This window comes from Chenopodium album, chromosome 23 (genome assembly GCF_948465745.1).
Source record: "Chenopodium album chromosome 23, dcCheAlbu1.1, whole genome shotgun sequence".
NCBI classification, from domain to species: domain Eukaryota; kingdom Viridiplantae; phylum Streptophyta; class Magnoliopsida; order Caryophyllales; family Amaranthaceae; genus Chenopodium; species Chenopodium album.
In genome coordinates this window covers 33,057,103-33,072,275 of record NC_137856.1, presented here as the reverse complement: position 1 = coordinate 33,072,275, position 15,173 = coordinate 33,057,103, and the positions used below count along the sequence as shown (strand labels likewise).

Here is a 15,173-nt window from a genome sequence, read left to right as displayed (position 1 = left end):
AATGATAAATTTCTGCCAAAATTTCTGATGGTTGGCTGGCTGCCCAGAAATTTCAACAATCAAACCAACTACTCCTACTACTACTCCTCCCTCTATTTGGATACTTGTACCCATCACTCTTTTTTTTTTTCCTCCACACTCTTTTATAAACCTCTTCCACCCCTCTTTTTCCTTCTTCCTACCACCCCTGTTTTTCTCTCTCCTCCCCTGTTTTCTCCCACCATTCACCCAAATTAAATTCATGTAACACACTAACATCACAAAACCACCCTACTACAACATACACCAGCATTCTATGGATCTCTCGCCACCGCCACCGCCTCCGCTATCATTATCACCTTCGCCACCAATCCTCCACCTCCACCACCCCGTAAACAACAGTTTCCCTGTCATCGCAATCGCCGTGATCGGCATTCTAGCAACCGCATTGCTCCTAATCAGCTACTACATTTTCGTCATCAAGTGCTGCTTAACTTGGCATCGAGTCGATTTCTTCAACCGCTTCTTCTCCCGCGTTAGAGACCCTAGTAACGATACAGCTTCATTGACGACTCCTACTCTATCCCCGGACGGCAACACTGCCGTCCCTAAAGGACTCGACGAGGCGCTCATCCGATCGATACCTGTAATAGAATTTCGGAAGCTGGTTACAGAGCGTAAGCAGCACGAGCACGATATTGTAACATCAGTTGAACCCGCAGCCTCGTACGAGTGCGCGGTTTGTCTTAGCGAATTTGAAGAGGGGGAGAGGTTACGAGTTATTCCGTATTGTTGTCACGCGTTTCATATCGATTGTATTGATGTTTGGCTTCAAAGTAACGCTAATTGTCCGCTTTGTAGATCAGGGATTTCCCCTGCTTCTATTTTGTACAATACTCAACAACATTTGATTCATTTTCCTCCACCATTACAACCCCAGAAACCTTCAAACGACAACGATAATGATACTGATGATGATGATGATGATGATGATGATTTTGTGGTGATTGAGATTCAGGGGAACAATTTGGATGAACCCAGATTGGTAACTAGAGGAGAATCAGAAGAGAAGAGAAAAGGGAGGAAGAAATTGGGGCATGTTTATAGTTTGGGAGATGAATTGATTGATATGAGAAAGAAGGATGAAGAATTTGAGGTAGTTCAACCAATAAGAAGGTCAATTTCAATGGATTTGTCAAAGGAGAGAGAATATTGCTTCGAAATTCGAGAATGTTGTAGGAGTAATATGGAAGTAAGTGAGGTAAGCAGTAGTAGTAGTAATACCAAAGTTAGAAGATCTATCTTTTCATTTGGTTATGGAAGAAGTAGTTCATCAAGATGCTCTGTTCAACCAGTTCATTTGGATCCATAAGTTTTTTTTTAATTAATTTCTTTAATTTTTATATCGGGGGAGGGACGGGTTTGATTAGTGCGGATGCCAACGAGCTTAATTGGTTATAATGTTTTTTTGACACAATTAACCAAAAAAAAAAAAAAAAACATTATAACCAATTAAGCTCGTTGGTATTACTATCCTTTGCGGCTTTTTTTAGGCCAAGAAAAATTGTTTGATTAGTGTAAGTTAGGATGTACAAGTTTTTAGAATTATATATTTGGAAGGGTGTAAGAATGGGATAGGTTGTTATAGAGACAATTTAGTTGAAATTTCATTCAATTGTTTGGTATAGTGTAATTTCATTCTTGATGATGTATCATACGTAGTATTAGATTTTATTTTATGAAGTTATTTATTTGAATTTGAAATGTTACCTTAATAATTGTGTATTAGGACTTAGAGCTTAACTTCAAAGTTTTAACCTCAAAAGTCAAAAGGTGATATCCAATCACAAATTGTTGGTGAACAAGGGCTGAAAAATCCTCAAAAGACTTCTATAAAATGAGGAAATTATTGCTATGAAGTGGATAAAGTTTTTTCTCGAGATAATGTACTAGTATGAGAGAGTTTTTAAAAAGTTCAATTGTGACAAATAAAATTTTATGGAATATGTAAAAGACAAGTACACATTTAGACATTTATTTAGACATGCTTAGGGCCCGTTCTTTTACGTTGAAATTCAGTTCAGTTCAGTTCAGCTCTTAATTTCCTTCTCTTATAAAATATTCATTTCAGTTCAGTTCAGTTCAGCTGAGTTCAGTTCAGTTCAGCTGAGTTCAGTCAATGAGAACAGGCCCTTAGTCTCATTATCTCACTCAAATAATTTATTGATTGATCAAATAAAACTAGGATGAGTAAGCTCCATTTCTTCAAAACAGGTATAAAAAATGAGTTAGCTACATAAGTTTGTCTTACTTTGTTATTACTCCGTAAAAAGGATATATAATTAATAGAGATATTGGTAACAGATTAATGGATACATGTAATACATAGTACAAGTCATATATGTACGATATTCATAAAAGAGACAAAGATTGATTGTTGTATACTCTATATCATGCATCAAACAATATTCAATCAAACAATGTGGATTTAGACAATCTAAAATTTAAGTTTCAATCCAAATTGAAAAAAACAAAACTTGATAACCCAAAATTCTCATCATGCTATCTAAACAATATTCAATCAAACAATGTGGATTTAGACAATCTAAAATTTAAGTTTCAATCCAAATTGAAAAAAACAAAACTTGATAACCCAAAATTCTCATCATGCTATCTTTGTTTCTTTTACCTACTTTAAAATACTTTCCTAACACCGTATCTTAGGTTTGAACGCATTATAACATAATTAGACTACTTTGATGTTGGATTACAGCCATGATTATAATCATAATAACCAATAATTACTTTAATTAGATTGCAATTTTTAAAGTCTACTCAATCATCTTTTTGCAACTTCAAAGAAGATTATTTGTCTACTTTATTATACTCACGTTTGCTTAGCAACAAAAAATTTACCTTAAAAAGTTGTGGGCCGACGTCTGAAAAAGAGAATCGGTGCTTTCCCATTCGAAACGCTCCGTCAACATTTACTTAAAATGTTTTTGTTCATAGTCATTATAGTTGTGCTAGCTTTTACATTGGTTGGTGATCAATTTGTTTATTTATTAATTATGCTTTGATTTTTAATGTGTCATCTTATCTTCAGGCCTGTTCTCATTGACTGAACTCAGCTGAATTGAACTGAAATGAACTTATTAGAGCTGAATTAAACTGAATTGAACTGAACTTATTAGAGTTGAACTGAACTGAAATGAATATTTTATAAGAGAAGGAAATTAGGAGCTGAACTGAACTGAACTGACTTGATTAGAGCTGAACTGAACTGAAAATAAACGTATTAGAACAGGCCCTTCGTTAGTTAAGAGTTTTTCAATATGACTAGTTATTATATAAACGTTACATATGGTAAGAAATAATGATAAAACGAGTTTTTCAGTATGATTAGTTATTATGAAATCCTTATACATGGTAAGAAATAATACTTATTATATAATGGATATTCTATTTTGTTTGAAAAAATGCAAAGTACTTTTGTCTGATAAGTTTGTCAAAAATACCTTTGTTTCTTTTGAATGACTTGAAAACAATTCGTATACAATGAATATTGCCCAAAAGAATTATTGAATTATACTAATAATAAATTTGTGTACTATGACTGTCCTTCCAAATGATGCTTGCCTCATTCATGCAATCTTTTGCAGCATCTTTGACAATAATGTTGCAAACTTGCAAAGGCACTCTTAATTGCAATTGAGAGGAGGTTCAACTGAAGATTGTTGTACATTAGCATTCTCACAAATAGAGGTGGCTTTTTTGCTAGGATCCGAAGCAGTAATGTAGATTGTTTCCATTACAATGTTGTTGCACGGGGTAGCTTGACTACAGTTCACTGTTATTGCTTCGTCTGATGCTGAGGTTCCTTGGAAGCCATTAAATGTCACGTCGGACACTGCTACCGCTGATGACTTGTATAATCACATGTAACAATGTACGTACGTATGATTAGGGTAATGCTACACGTTTAATATACAAAATTATTGATGAAATTAAGTGTCAAGTTTATTAGTAGGTTTACCGAATTTGAACAATCACTATTGCTAATGCAATAAAATTGGTCTATGATAATCGGGTTTTGGACATCCTCAAGAATGATATTCTCATAGGTGATCTGCTTTGCATACCCAGATCCACCCTATATATGAAAGTTTAGACTTAAATTAAGATGTAACAAGTAGAAATTATGTAATCAACATATGGACCAACAAAGTTAGCAAAACGTAATTTTTAAGTTTATTACCTGCCATGTTTTAATTCTGGCTCCATTTGTAGTATTCTTGAAAGTGCAATTGTTCACATATATTTGTTCCACTCTTGCTTTAGTTCCATCTCTTCCCAAGCTTCCCACACTATTTATCATTAAGATAAAAAGATTAACCCTTTGACAAGTACGGTTTATTTTAAATTTAAAATTAGTTTATATACAAGTTTTTAATTTTTTTTTTTTAAAGTAAGGAGAAGGTTGTACAGAGCCGGAATCTTACAAAAGTCAACCCGACTCATGTTAGCGAGTACAGTACTTCATAGGATTCTTTAAAGTTGGTAAGGAGAAGAGTTTTATCGGATCGGAACTTTCATAGATCCTCCCGACCTGAATTAGCGGGATAGACATTTTGGGAGTGGGGGTTTAAGACTCTTTAAAACGGGGGAAGGGTTTATGCTCATTAACGGGGAGATTGACAACTCACAAAGTACTTACAAAATCTATACCCAAAAAAAAAAAAAAAAAAAAAAAAACACTGGGCCTTAACTGGGCCAACCCACCAGATCATAAATAAACTATATCTTGTTGGGCTTGTGCCTAATTGGCCCACTTAAGGCCTAATGAATATTCATAATAATTTCTATCAATATTTGTATACGAACCTAATGCCATGGCCTGGTCCGCAGGTGACGTTTGTTATGTTAATCCATATTGAATCCGAACCAATTGCAACACAATCATCACCTATTTTTAACAAAACCAAAAAAAATGTTGATCATTAGTAAGAATTTGAATATTCAATAATGAGTACACCATAATCCTTGCAAAATGTCATATATTTATCAAACACTCTAGTAATAATGTAACTTAACGTACCAGTTCCAATGACAGAGTTCAAGATTTGAAGGTTGTTAGTAGAACAAATATCAATTCCATCGGTGTTATGGCTATCTTGTGGCACAATTAGGTTAATATTGTTTATAGTCGAATTATTGCTGTGTAACATAGCTATGTGACTTCCTGGATAATCTTTGCTTGTAACGCCACTTAATTGAAGACCATTGCACTTAAAAAACATCATGTTCTGAAATTAACCAAATATACTTGACTTGAACATGTATGCTTAAATTAATTGGCATCTCAAATCATAAGTACGTCTAAATTACTTTTAATCACTATCAATTAACAAAACTTACAATTGGACGTTTGCATGAGACCAAATCCTGGGATTAATGAGCACATAGTTAATGAATTATATATAGTGTAATATTATGAATAATGCATTATATGTACCACATTCCATGATTATTTAGCGCATAAATTATATACGATGATTTGGTTTATGAAAAAATTATATAAATGTATATGTACATACGTTAGTTATGGGAGCATTTGTCCACCAACTTGAGCCTCTACCATCAACAACTCCTTGTCCTTCTACAACGAGATTGTCTATAGATCCAAAATGTAGCCAAGCATTGTTTTCACATTTGTCCCACTCATCAACGCTGCTCGGTGCTACAATATCACCCTCGATCTGTCATATTCACAAAACCCCTTATTATAATGCCAATTTATAATCTCCAGTCAGATTTAGTCATCACGTTACTGGTTCAAATTACAATTTATGTAAAGTATTGAGAAAGTAGTGACTATTTTTCACCCGTTTGATTAGTTTCACAAATTGGCATGGCTAGATATATTTCGGATATAAATGGAAAAGAATTAGACGTTCAAATTCTTCACCTCGACGTGAATGCTGGTAGTAGACTTGCAAGGACCATCAAAAGCAAGGTTTTTGATAAAGAATGTGTACCCTTGTGGTACAATTAGGGTTGTACTATCACCGCCAGCATTGCATACATCTATCCATGCTTTTGCAAATGCCTGTAAAATAAATCATAAAGATACGACGTATATGTTAATAATGGAAAAAGTACACATTGGTACAAACACTCGTTAAAAAAAGTACGAAAAATTATACTTGAGTGTCATCTTGTTGTCCATCTCCTTTTGCTCCATAGTCCAACACATTGAAGGTAGATGAACTATTTTGTGCATTCGCAACACTTAAGCCAAGCAAGCTAGTTGCAATGTATGCAACAATGAAGAGAACAAGGCGACAGTCCTATCAACACAAGAAGTTATTAAAAAAAATTAAAATTAGCAAACCTAAAACAAATATGGAGTATTCCTTCCTAAAATTTATTCATAACAGTTGTAATTAGTCATTGGTTTTATTTATATCATGCATGAAATAGAATGGAAGATAAATTAAAATAGATCAAAATTACATGAAACTCACCATTTAAGCACACAAAGAAGAAGTGAATTTATAATATATAGCTCGAGTTGTATCAATGTTAATGTCTTTCACTGCTCCTAAACCATATATTTATACATGACAAACTAATAGTACCTCAAATCATTATTGTTTATGTAACATGATTAACATTTACCCCATTTGATTGATCAACATTATGTCACATAATAACTCCTCAAATTATTGGAGACATGGCTATAATTATATTTCTAAATCTAGTCAATTATTTACCTTGAAATGGCAACAATAAGGAATTACTACTTCACTAGTGTATCTATATTACTATCTTGTTTTTATGTTAAGTATTGATTATGTGGTCTTGTTAGTTGTATATTCCAAAAAATTCAACATTATATTAAAAATTCATCTGAACTTGTAGATATTCAACTCAATAATGTATTAATGTAATAATTAGATTTCTTATTTTGATGATATGGTTTGATGATCTTTCCTATTCAAATGGTGCTTTTATTTATTTATTTTTTCTTTTTAAAAAGTCAATTATTTTTCTTCCTATATTGGGAATTTGGGATTATAGTTCTCATTTGTGATACTATGGGCTTATGAATGGAGGGAAAATTGGATATTTTATTCTTTCAAAATTTGAGGGTCCATTTTGTAATGTTCAATCATTATTTTCCGTATCTTATTATAGAAGTAATTATGATCTATGCACGATCATAGAATCATGACCTTAGGGTTTATTCTATCTTCAAACTTAAAAAATGTTTCAAGGAAATTAATTAAGATATGTTCACTAAATAACGCAGATTAGATTAAATATTACTCCGTAATAAATTTAAAAAAAAAAGTTGAAATGTTTTTGTTTATTATCTCTTGAATGACTTGAAAAACAATAGGTATTGCCTACAAGAATTATTGAATTGTACTAATAATGAATTTGTGTAATGTCCTTCCCAAAGACGATTGTGGCATCATGCAATCGATCTTTTGCAGCATCTTTGACAATCATAATGCAGGGACACTCTTAATTGCAATTGAGAGGCGGTGTAACTGAATTTTGTTGTACATTAGCATTTGCACATACGGAGGTGCTTTTTCTGCTAGGATCCGAAGCAGTAATATTGACTGTATTCATTACAATGTTGTTGCATGGGACTGCTTGACTACATTTCACTGTAATTGCTTCGTCTGTTGCCGAGGTACCTTGGAAGCCATTAAATGCAATATCGGACACTGCTACCGCCGATGACTTGTATAATTACATGTACCAATATAATGTACTTACGTACGATTAGAGTAATGCAACACGTATAATATATGAAATTATTGATGAAAAAGTGTCAAGTTTAGTACTCGTAGTAGGTTTACCTCATTCGAACACTTACTATTGCTAATGCAATAAAATTGATCTATGATAATCGGGTTTTGGACATCCTCGAGGATGATATCTTCGACTCTTCGTAGGTGATGTTCCTTGCATACCCATTTCCACCCTATGTACGAAAATTTAAACTTAAATTAAGATGTGACGACAAGTTAAAAATTAGCTAAACATTTAATTTTTAAGTTTATTACCTGCCATGTTTTTATTCTGGCCCCATTTGAACTATTCCTGAAAGTGCAATTTTGCACATGTATTTGTTCCACTTTTGCTACTGCTCCATCTCTTCCCAAGCTTCCCACACTATATATTATATTAAGATAAAAAGATTAATCTTTTGACACGATTTATTTCAATCAATTAAAGCCTTAATCCCACAAGTAGGGTCGGTTAACATGAACTAAAATTGATTATATCATTTAGTCATCGTATCAGTTTGACTCATGTCATGGGATGTGACAAAGTTTTACACTAGTTGTCACTGGCCTACCGAAACCCTCCTCCTTTATTCAAATTTGGGACTGGTAGCAGGAAAACCCACTGGCACTTCATATATATATACAATTTTTTTTTTTTTTTTAATAAAAAGAAAAGTAAAGGAGAAGGGTATACAAAGCCGGAATCTCACAAAAGTCAACCCAACTCATGTTAGTGAGTAAGACTCTTTAAGGAGAACTCACAAAGTCCTTGCAAAATCTAAAAAAACACTGGGCCTTAATGGGACCAACCCACCCATCAACAGACTAGATCCTGTTGGGCTTGTGTCAAATTGGCCCACTTAAGTTATGGCCCAAATAATATTTATAATAATTTCTATCAATATTTGTATACGAACCTAATGCCATGGCCTGGTCCGCAGGTGACGTTTGTTATGTTAATCAATATTGTATCCGAACCAATTGCAACACAATCATCACCTGTTTTTACAAAATCAAAAAATTGTTGATCAATTAGTAATAATTTGAATATTTGATAATGAGTACATGCACTATAACCCTTGTACAATGTCATATTATCTATTTGTATAACACATACGAGTTATAGTATAAATTAACATACCAGTTCCAATAAAGGAATTCAAGATCTGAAGGTTGCTTGTAAAAGAAATATCTATTCCATCGGTGTTGGGGCTATCTTGTGGCGCAATTAGGTTAATATTGTTTATGGTCGAATTATTGCTGCCTAACATAGTTATGTGATTTCCCGGACAATCTTTGCTTGTAACGCCACTTAATTGAACACCATTGCAGTTAAAAAATGTCATGGTCTGAAATCAACCCAATATAGTCGGAGTTGAATATGTAAGCTTAATGGGCACTTTTAATCATAAACACGTCGGTCTAAATTAATTTTAATCAGTATCATTAATTAACAAAACTTACCGTTGGACGGTTGCATGAGCTCAATTCCTGGAATTAATGAGCACATTGTTAATGAATTATAGGGTTAAGTTATGAATAATGCATATAATTGAGACAATAATATAAAAAATCTCTCCTTCCTACATAAATGAAAGTTACATATTAATAAAATACACATATAAGATCAAAGTTTATCAAATTAGAATATCAAACAATTAAATCAAATTAGACAAATTAATTCTAATCAGAAAAAAAAAAAAAAAAAATTTTAACGAAACCCCCTTAGTGTAAGATAAATTTATATAAAATGATAGATTATAAAACATATTCTTGGACCTCAACCATAAGCTTAAGCACAGTGTTGTACAAGAATGCTACGGCACAAGAGACTTGGGATAGGCTCGCTAATATTTTTCAAGATAATGGAGAAATTCGTGCTATATACCTTGAAAATCAATTTAACAATCTTTTTGTTGAGAATTTTCCAGACGTGTCTTCTTATTGTCAGAAATTGAAGGAACTCAAAGACCAACTTGCTAATGTTGGACAACCCGTATCTGAGAGAACTTTGGTTCTTCGTCTTTGTGCAGGTTTAATTGACTCGGACTATGATGGAGTGGCTCAATCCATCACTCAAATTCGCCCTCTTCCCGGATTTGATGAAGCAAGATCAAGAATTTTGTTAGAGGAGTCAAGAAAATCAGCTAAGGAAAATTCCGGGCAAGCTTTTGTAGCGCAACACAATAACACCACCACCACCACCACCGCGGCAGCCGCCCAACAGCAGCAACCACCGCAGCAGCAGGGCAGGGGTGGTGGTGGCGGTGGGCGTGGCAGCAACAGTAAGGGGCGGGGTGGCAAACCCAAGGGCAAAGGCAGGGGTCGTGGCCAGACCCAGCAGCACCAACAGGCCCAAGCCCAGACCACTCCACCCAATTCTTCAAGCCCAACGCAGCAGCAGTTGTGGGCAAGCTTCCAGCAATGGGCCCAGCAGGCCACATGGGCCAGGCCGCCAGCACCGTTCCCTGTCCAACAGCACCAACAATCCATTCTTGGGCAGCCCAGACCTCAGCAGGCCTACGCGGCCCAATATGGGCAGCCCATGACTCCTACGGACTTGGCATCTTCCTTCTCTACAATGACTCTTCCAAATCCCGACAATCAGTGGTACGTGGATTCGGGTGCCACATCTCACATGACAAATAATGCTGGTAATCTCTTGCCCCTTTTTAATTTAAGCACTAAAAATCATATTTTAGTTGGCAATGGTCATCGTATTCCAGTAACAGGTTATGGTCATGGCACTATTCCACATCCTAAAACACCTCTTATTTTACGTGATGTCCTCCTAGCACCTAAACTCATAAAGAACCTTATTTCAGTTCGTAAATTCACCACTGATAATTCCGTGTCTATTGAGTTTGATCCTTTTGGTTTTTCTGTGAAGGATCTTCGTACGGGGACAATAATAACGAGATGTGATAGCTCGGGAGATTTATATCCAGTCAAAATCACCAAGTCCACTCCATCAACCTGTCTAGCTACCTCCCTCACTGTTGTCTCCCCATCTACTTGGCATAGCCGTCTAGGACATCCTGGAGCTCAAGTTTTTAGCTATCTTAAGTCTAAAAATCATATTAATTGTAATAAGGAGCATGACTCCACTTTTTGCAATTCATGTCAATTAGGAAAACATACTCGCCTTCCCTTTGACAATTCTAATAATACTACTGTTTGTGCTTTTGATATTATACATGCCGATTTATGGACATCTCCTATTCGTAGTTCTCAAGGTCACAAATATTATTTAGTCTTATTAGATGATCATACTCACTTTGTGTGGACAATTCCTCTAAAATACAAATCTCAAGCTTTTCAATCTTTTATTAATTTCCGAAATTATGTTGAAACCCAATTTGAACGTCAGATTAAATGCTTTCAATGTGATCATGGTCGGGAATTTGATAATGACCCTTTTAAGCAAAAATGTATTGACCATGGAATGCTTTTCCGCTTCTCTTGTCCACACACATCCTCACAAAATGGCAAAGCCGAGCGTATGATTCGTACACTTAATAATATTAAGCGTACAATTCTTTTTCATGCGTCTCTCCCCCCTTCGTATTGGTTTTATGCTCTTGAAACGGCCACTTATCTCTTAAATATTTTGCCAACAAAAGCCCTTAAACACAATACTCCTGCTTTAGCCTTGTTTGGAAAAACTCCTTCATATGATCATATCCGTGTCTTTGGGTGCCTCTGTTTTCCTAATTTATCTGCTACAGCTCCACATAAATTAGCTCCTAGATCTACGCCATGTGTGTTCTTGGGTTATCCTATCGACCATAGAGGGTATAGATGTCTTGATCTCACCACCAATAAAATAATCATATCGCGTCATGTCACCTTTGATGAAGCAACTTTCCCGTTCCGAAATTTAGCTCATTATCGTAGCAAAGATTATGATTTTTTAGGTGATGACTCTCCCTCACCTCACTTGCTGCACCCTTCTCTCCATAGCACGCAAAACCCAAGCCCAAACACACCTCAACCACAAAATGGCCCAACACCATCTGTCAGCCCACAAACCGGAGCAATGGGCCCAGCAGCCCCTGTCCGCCCACTCAGCCCACCTACCTTGCAGCCCAACTCCCCTGGCAGCCCAGCTGCACCTGTCCAACAGGCTACTCCGCAGGCAGGCTGCGGCAGCCAAACGTCAGCCGCGGGTAGCCTGCGGACCCCACTGCCCACACCCACCTCGGCCGCCAACGCCACCACACCCACCAGTGCTTACACCCCGCCACCTATGCGTGGCATTTTGCCCATACAACCCACTCGACCACCACCTCCCTCTCCCCGAGTCACCCGTAGTCAACGGGGAATTTTTAAGCCAAACCCGAAATATTGTAACCTCACCGTTCAACCTTCGGGTCCCCATCATCATAAATCACCACTTCCAAAGTCCTATAAACAAGCTTTAAATGACCATAATTGGAATGCGGCGATGAATGATGAATATAGTGCTTTAATTAAAACAGGGACATGGGAATTAGTGCCTAGGCCTGCGGGGGTGAATGTTGTTAACTGTATGTGGCTCTTTAAGCATAAATACAAGTCTAATGGTGACCTTGAGAGGCACAAAGCTCGTCTTGTATGTGATGGCAGGTCGCAGGAAATTGGTGTAGATTGTGATGAGACTTTCAGTCCGGTAGTTAAACCGGCCACTATTCGCACTGTTCTCAGTTTAGCTATGGCTAAAAAGTGGTCGATACATCAATTAGATGTCAAAAATGCATTTTTACATGGTGACCTGCAGGAAACTGTTTATATGCACCAACCTCCGGGTTTTATTGATCAGAAAGCACCCACTCATGTTTGTCGACTCCGCAGGGCTCTCTATGGTTTGAAGCAAGCTCCAAGAGCTTGGTACCAACGCTTTGCAAATTTTCTCATCAAATTGGGTTTTGTCATCTCTCAGAGTGACAACTCTCTGTTTATTTTTCGGCAGGGTGATGAAATGGCATATTTGCTTCTATATGTTGATGATATTGTATTAACTACCTCTTCTGACAAGTTGCGTGCAGGGATCATATCTCAGTTGCAAACTGAGTTCCCTATGACTGATTTGGGTCCATTGAGTTATTTTTTAGGGATAGCGGTAACCCGTACTCCCTCTTATTTGCTACTTTCACAGGAAAAGTATGCACAGGAGATTTTAGAGCGTGCAGGTATGGGCTCATGTAAACCTGCAGCTACTCCAGTTGACACTAAGTCAAAACTTAGTGCAGATGCAGGACCACCATTTCGGGATCCGACTTTGTATCGCAGTTTAGCAGGTGCTCTCCAGTACCTCACTTTCACTAGGCCGGATATTGCCTATGCGGTACAACAGGTGTGTCTTTTTATGCATGATCCTCGGGAACCTCACTTTGAGGCTTTGAAACGCATTCTGCGTTATATTCAGGGTACCATTGATCACGGCTTACATTTATATCCGACTGTTTCTCATCGACTTATTACTTACACTGACGCTGACTGGGGAGGTTGTCCCGATACCCGACGTTCCACATCGGGCTATTGTTGTTTCCTTGGGGACAACCTCGTGTCTTGGTCATCTAAGCGTCAGCATACTTTGTCTAAGTCGAGTGCAGAAGCGGAATATCGAGGCGTCGCGAATGTTGTCTCAGAGGCATGTTGGCTTCGTAATCTTTTACTTGAGTTACATTGTCCTCTACGGCAGGCTACTATTGTTTATTGTGATAATGTCAGTGCAATCTACCTTTCTGGCAACCCGGTACAGCACCAACGCACAAAACATGTGGAGATGGATATTCATTTTGTTCGAGAAAAGGTTGCTTTGGGGCAAGTTCGGGTTTTGCATGTTCCTACTAGATATCAGTTTGCAGACATTTTCACCAAAGGCCTACCACGAGATTTATTTCTGGAATTTAGGTCCAGTCTTAGCGTACGCCCTCCTCCCGCTACGACTGCGGGGGTGTGATAGATATTATAGGATTATTATAATATTTGTCGCAGAGTAGGATATATTTGTATATTTTTGTGATATAGTTTGTATTCTTATCGTACTAGGTTTCCTAACGAGATTAGGACTAGTATTGTAACACTATATATATTATTCAATGGTACACACTCCAACCCAAGGAGTTTTCCCGAAATCTAACACCGCGGCAGCCGCCCAACAGCAGCAACCACCGCAGCAGCAGGGCAGGGGTGGTGGTGGCGGTGGGCGTGGCAGCAACAGTAAGGGGCGGGGTGGCAAACCCAAGGGCAAAGGCAGGGGTCGTGGCCAGACCCAGCAGCACCAACAGGCCCAAGCCCAGACCACTCCACCCAATTCTTCAAGCCCAACGCAGCAGCAGTTGTGGGCAAGCTTCCAGCAATGGGCCCAGCAGGCCACATGGGCCAGGCCGCCAGCACCGTTCCCTGTCCAACAGCACCAACAATCCATTCTTGGGCAGCCCAGACCTCAGCAGGCCTACGCGGCCCAATATGGGCAGCCCATGACTCCTACGGACTTGGCATCTTCCTTCTCTACAATGACTCTTCCAAATCCCGACAATCAGTGGTACGTGGATTCGGGTGCCACATCTCACATGACAAATAATGCTGGTAATCTCTTGCCCCTTTTTAATTTAAGCACTAAAAATCATATTTTAGTTGGCAATGGTCATCGTATTCCAGTAACAGGTTATGGTCATGGCACTATTCCACATCCTAAAACACCTCTTATTTTACGTGATGTCCTCCTAGCACCTAAACTCATAAAGAACCTTATTTCAGTTCGTAAATTCACCACTGATAATTCCGTGTCTATTGAGTTTGATCCTTTTGGTTTTTCTGTGAAGGATCTTCGTACGGGGACAATAATAACGAGATGTGATAGCTCGGGAGATTTATATCCAGTCAAAATCACCAAGTCCACTCCATCAACCTGTCTAGCTACCTCCCTCACTGTTGTCTCCCCATCTACTTGGCATAGCCGTCTAGGACATCCTGGAGCTCAAGTTTTTAGCTATCTTAAGTCTAAAAATCATATTAATTGTAATAAGGAGCATGACTCCACTTTTTGCAATTCATGTCAATTAGGAAAACATACTCGCCTTCCCTTTGACAATTCTAATAATACTACTGTTTGTGCTTTTGATATTATACATGCCGATTTATGGACATCTCCTATTCGTAGTTCTCAAGGTCACAAATATTATTTAGTCTTATTAGATGATCATACTCACTTTGTGTGGACAATTCCTCTAAAATACAAATCTCAAGCTTTTCAATCTTTTATTAATTTCCGAAATTATGTTGAAACCCAATTTGAACGTCAGATTAAATGCTTTCAATGTGATCATGGTCGGGAATTTGATAATGACCCTTTTAAGCAAAAATGTATTGACCATGGAATGCTTTTCCGCTTCTCTTGTC

At 37.3% G+C, this 15,173-nt stretch overlaps 2 protein-coding genes and 2 pseudogenes across 2 annotated transcripts; 3 read left to right on the top strand and 1 right to left on the bottom strand.

Annotated features, from left to right (window-relative positions):
* On the top strand, positions 1-1,748 carry LOC145609098 (RING-H2 finger protein ATL16 pseudogene; annotated as a pseudogene).
* A 1,932-nt stretch (positions 1,749-3,680) lies between these two features.
* Positions 3,681-9,133, bottom strand: LOC145607411 (putative polygalacturonase At3g15720; annotated as a pseudogene).
* Positions 9,134-9,179: 46 nt separating this feature from the next.
* Positions 9,180-10,927, top strand: LOC145607410 (uncharacterized). Its single transcript, XM_081663073.1, has 3 exons — positions 9,180-9,183; positions 9,590-10,441; positions 10,678-10,927. The coding sequence occupies exons 1-3, from the start codon at positions 9,180-9,182 to the stop codon at positions 10,710-10,712; spliced, it is 891 nt and encodes a 296-aa protein (XP_081519199.1). The 3' UTR covers positions 10,713-10,927.
* Positions 10,928-13,756: 2,829 nt separating this feature from the next.
* LOC145607831 (uncharacterized) lies at positions 13,757-14,846 on the top strand. Its single transcript, XM_081663427.1, has 2 exons — positions 13,757-14,360; positions 14,597-14,846. The coding sequence occupies exons 1-2, from the start codon at positions 13,871-13,873 to the stop codon at positions 14,629-14,631; spliced, it is 525 nt and encodes a 174-aa protein (XP_081519553.1). The 5' UTR covers positions 13,757-13,870; the 3' UTR covers positions 14,632-14,846.
* The last annotated feature ends 327 nt before the right edge of the window (positions 14,847-15,173 follow it).

What these genes read in the sequence shown, in the direction of transcription:
- LOC145607410 (XM_081663073.1), top strand. An exon ending in TCACATGACAAATAATGCTG is followed by an intron (nt 10,442 to 10,677) that starts GTAATCTCTTGC and finishes TTTTCTGTGAAG; the next exon opens with GATCTTCGTACGGGGACAAT.
- LOC145607831 (XM_081663427.1), top strand. Translation starts at nt 13,871, where the DNA reads ATGGTACACACTCCAACCCAAGGAGTTTTCCCGAAATCTAACACCGCG. An exon ending in TCACATGACAAATAATGCTG is followed by an intron (nt 14,361 to 14,596) that starts GTAATCTCTTGC and finishes TTTTCTGTGAAG; the next exon opens with GATCTTCGTACGGGGACAAT.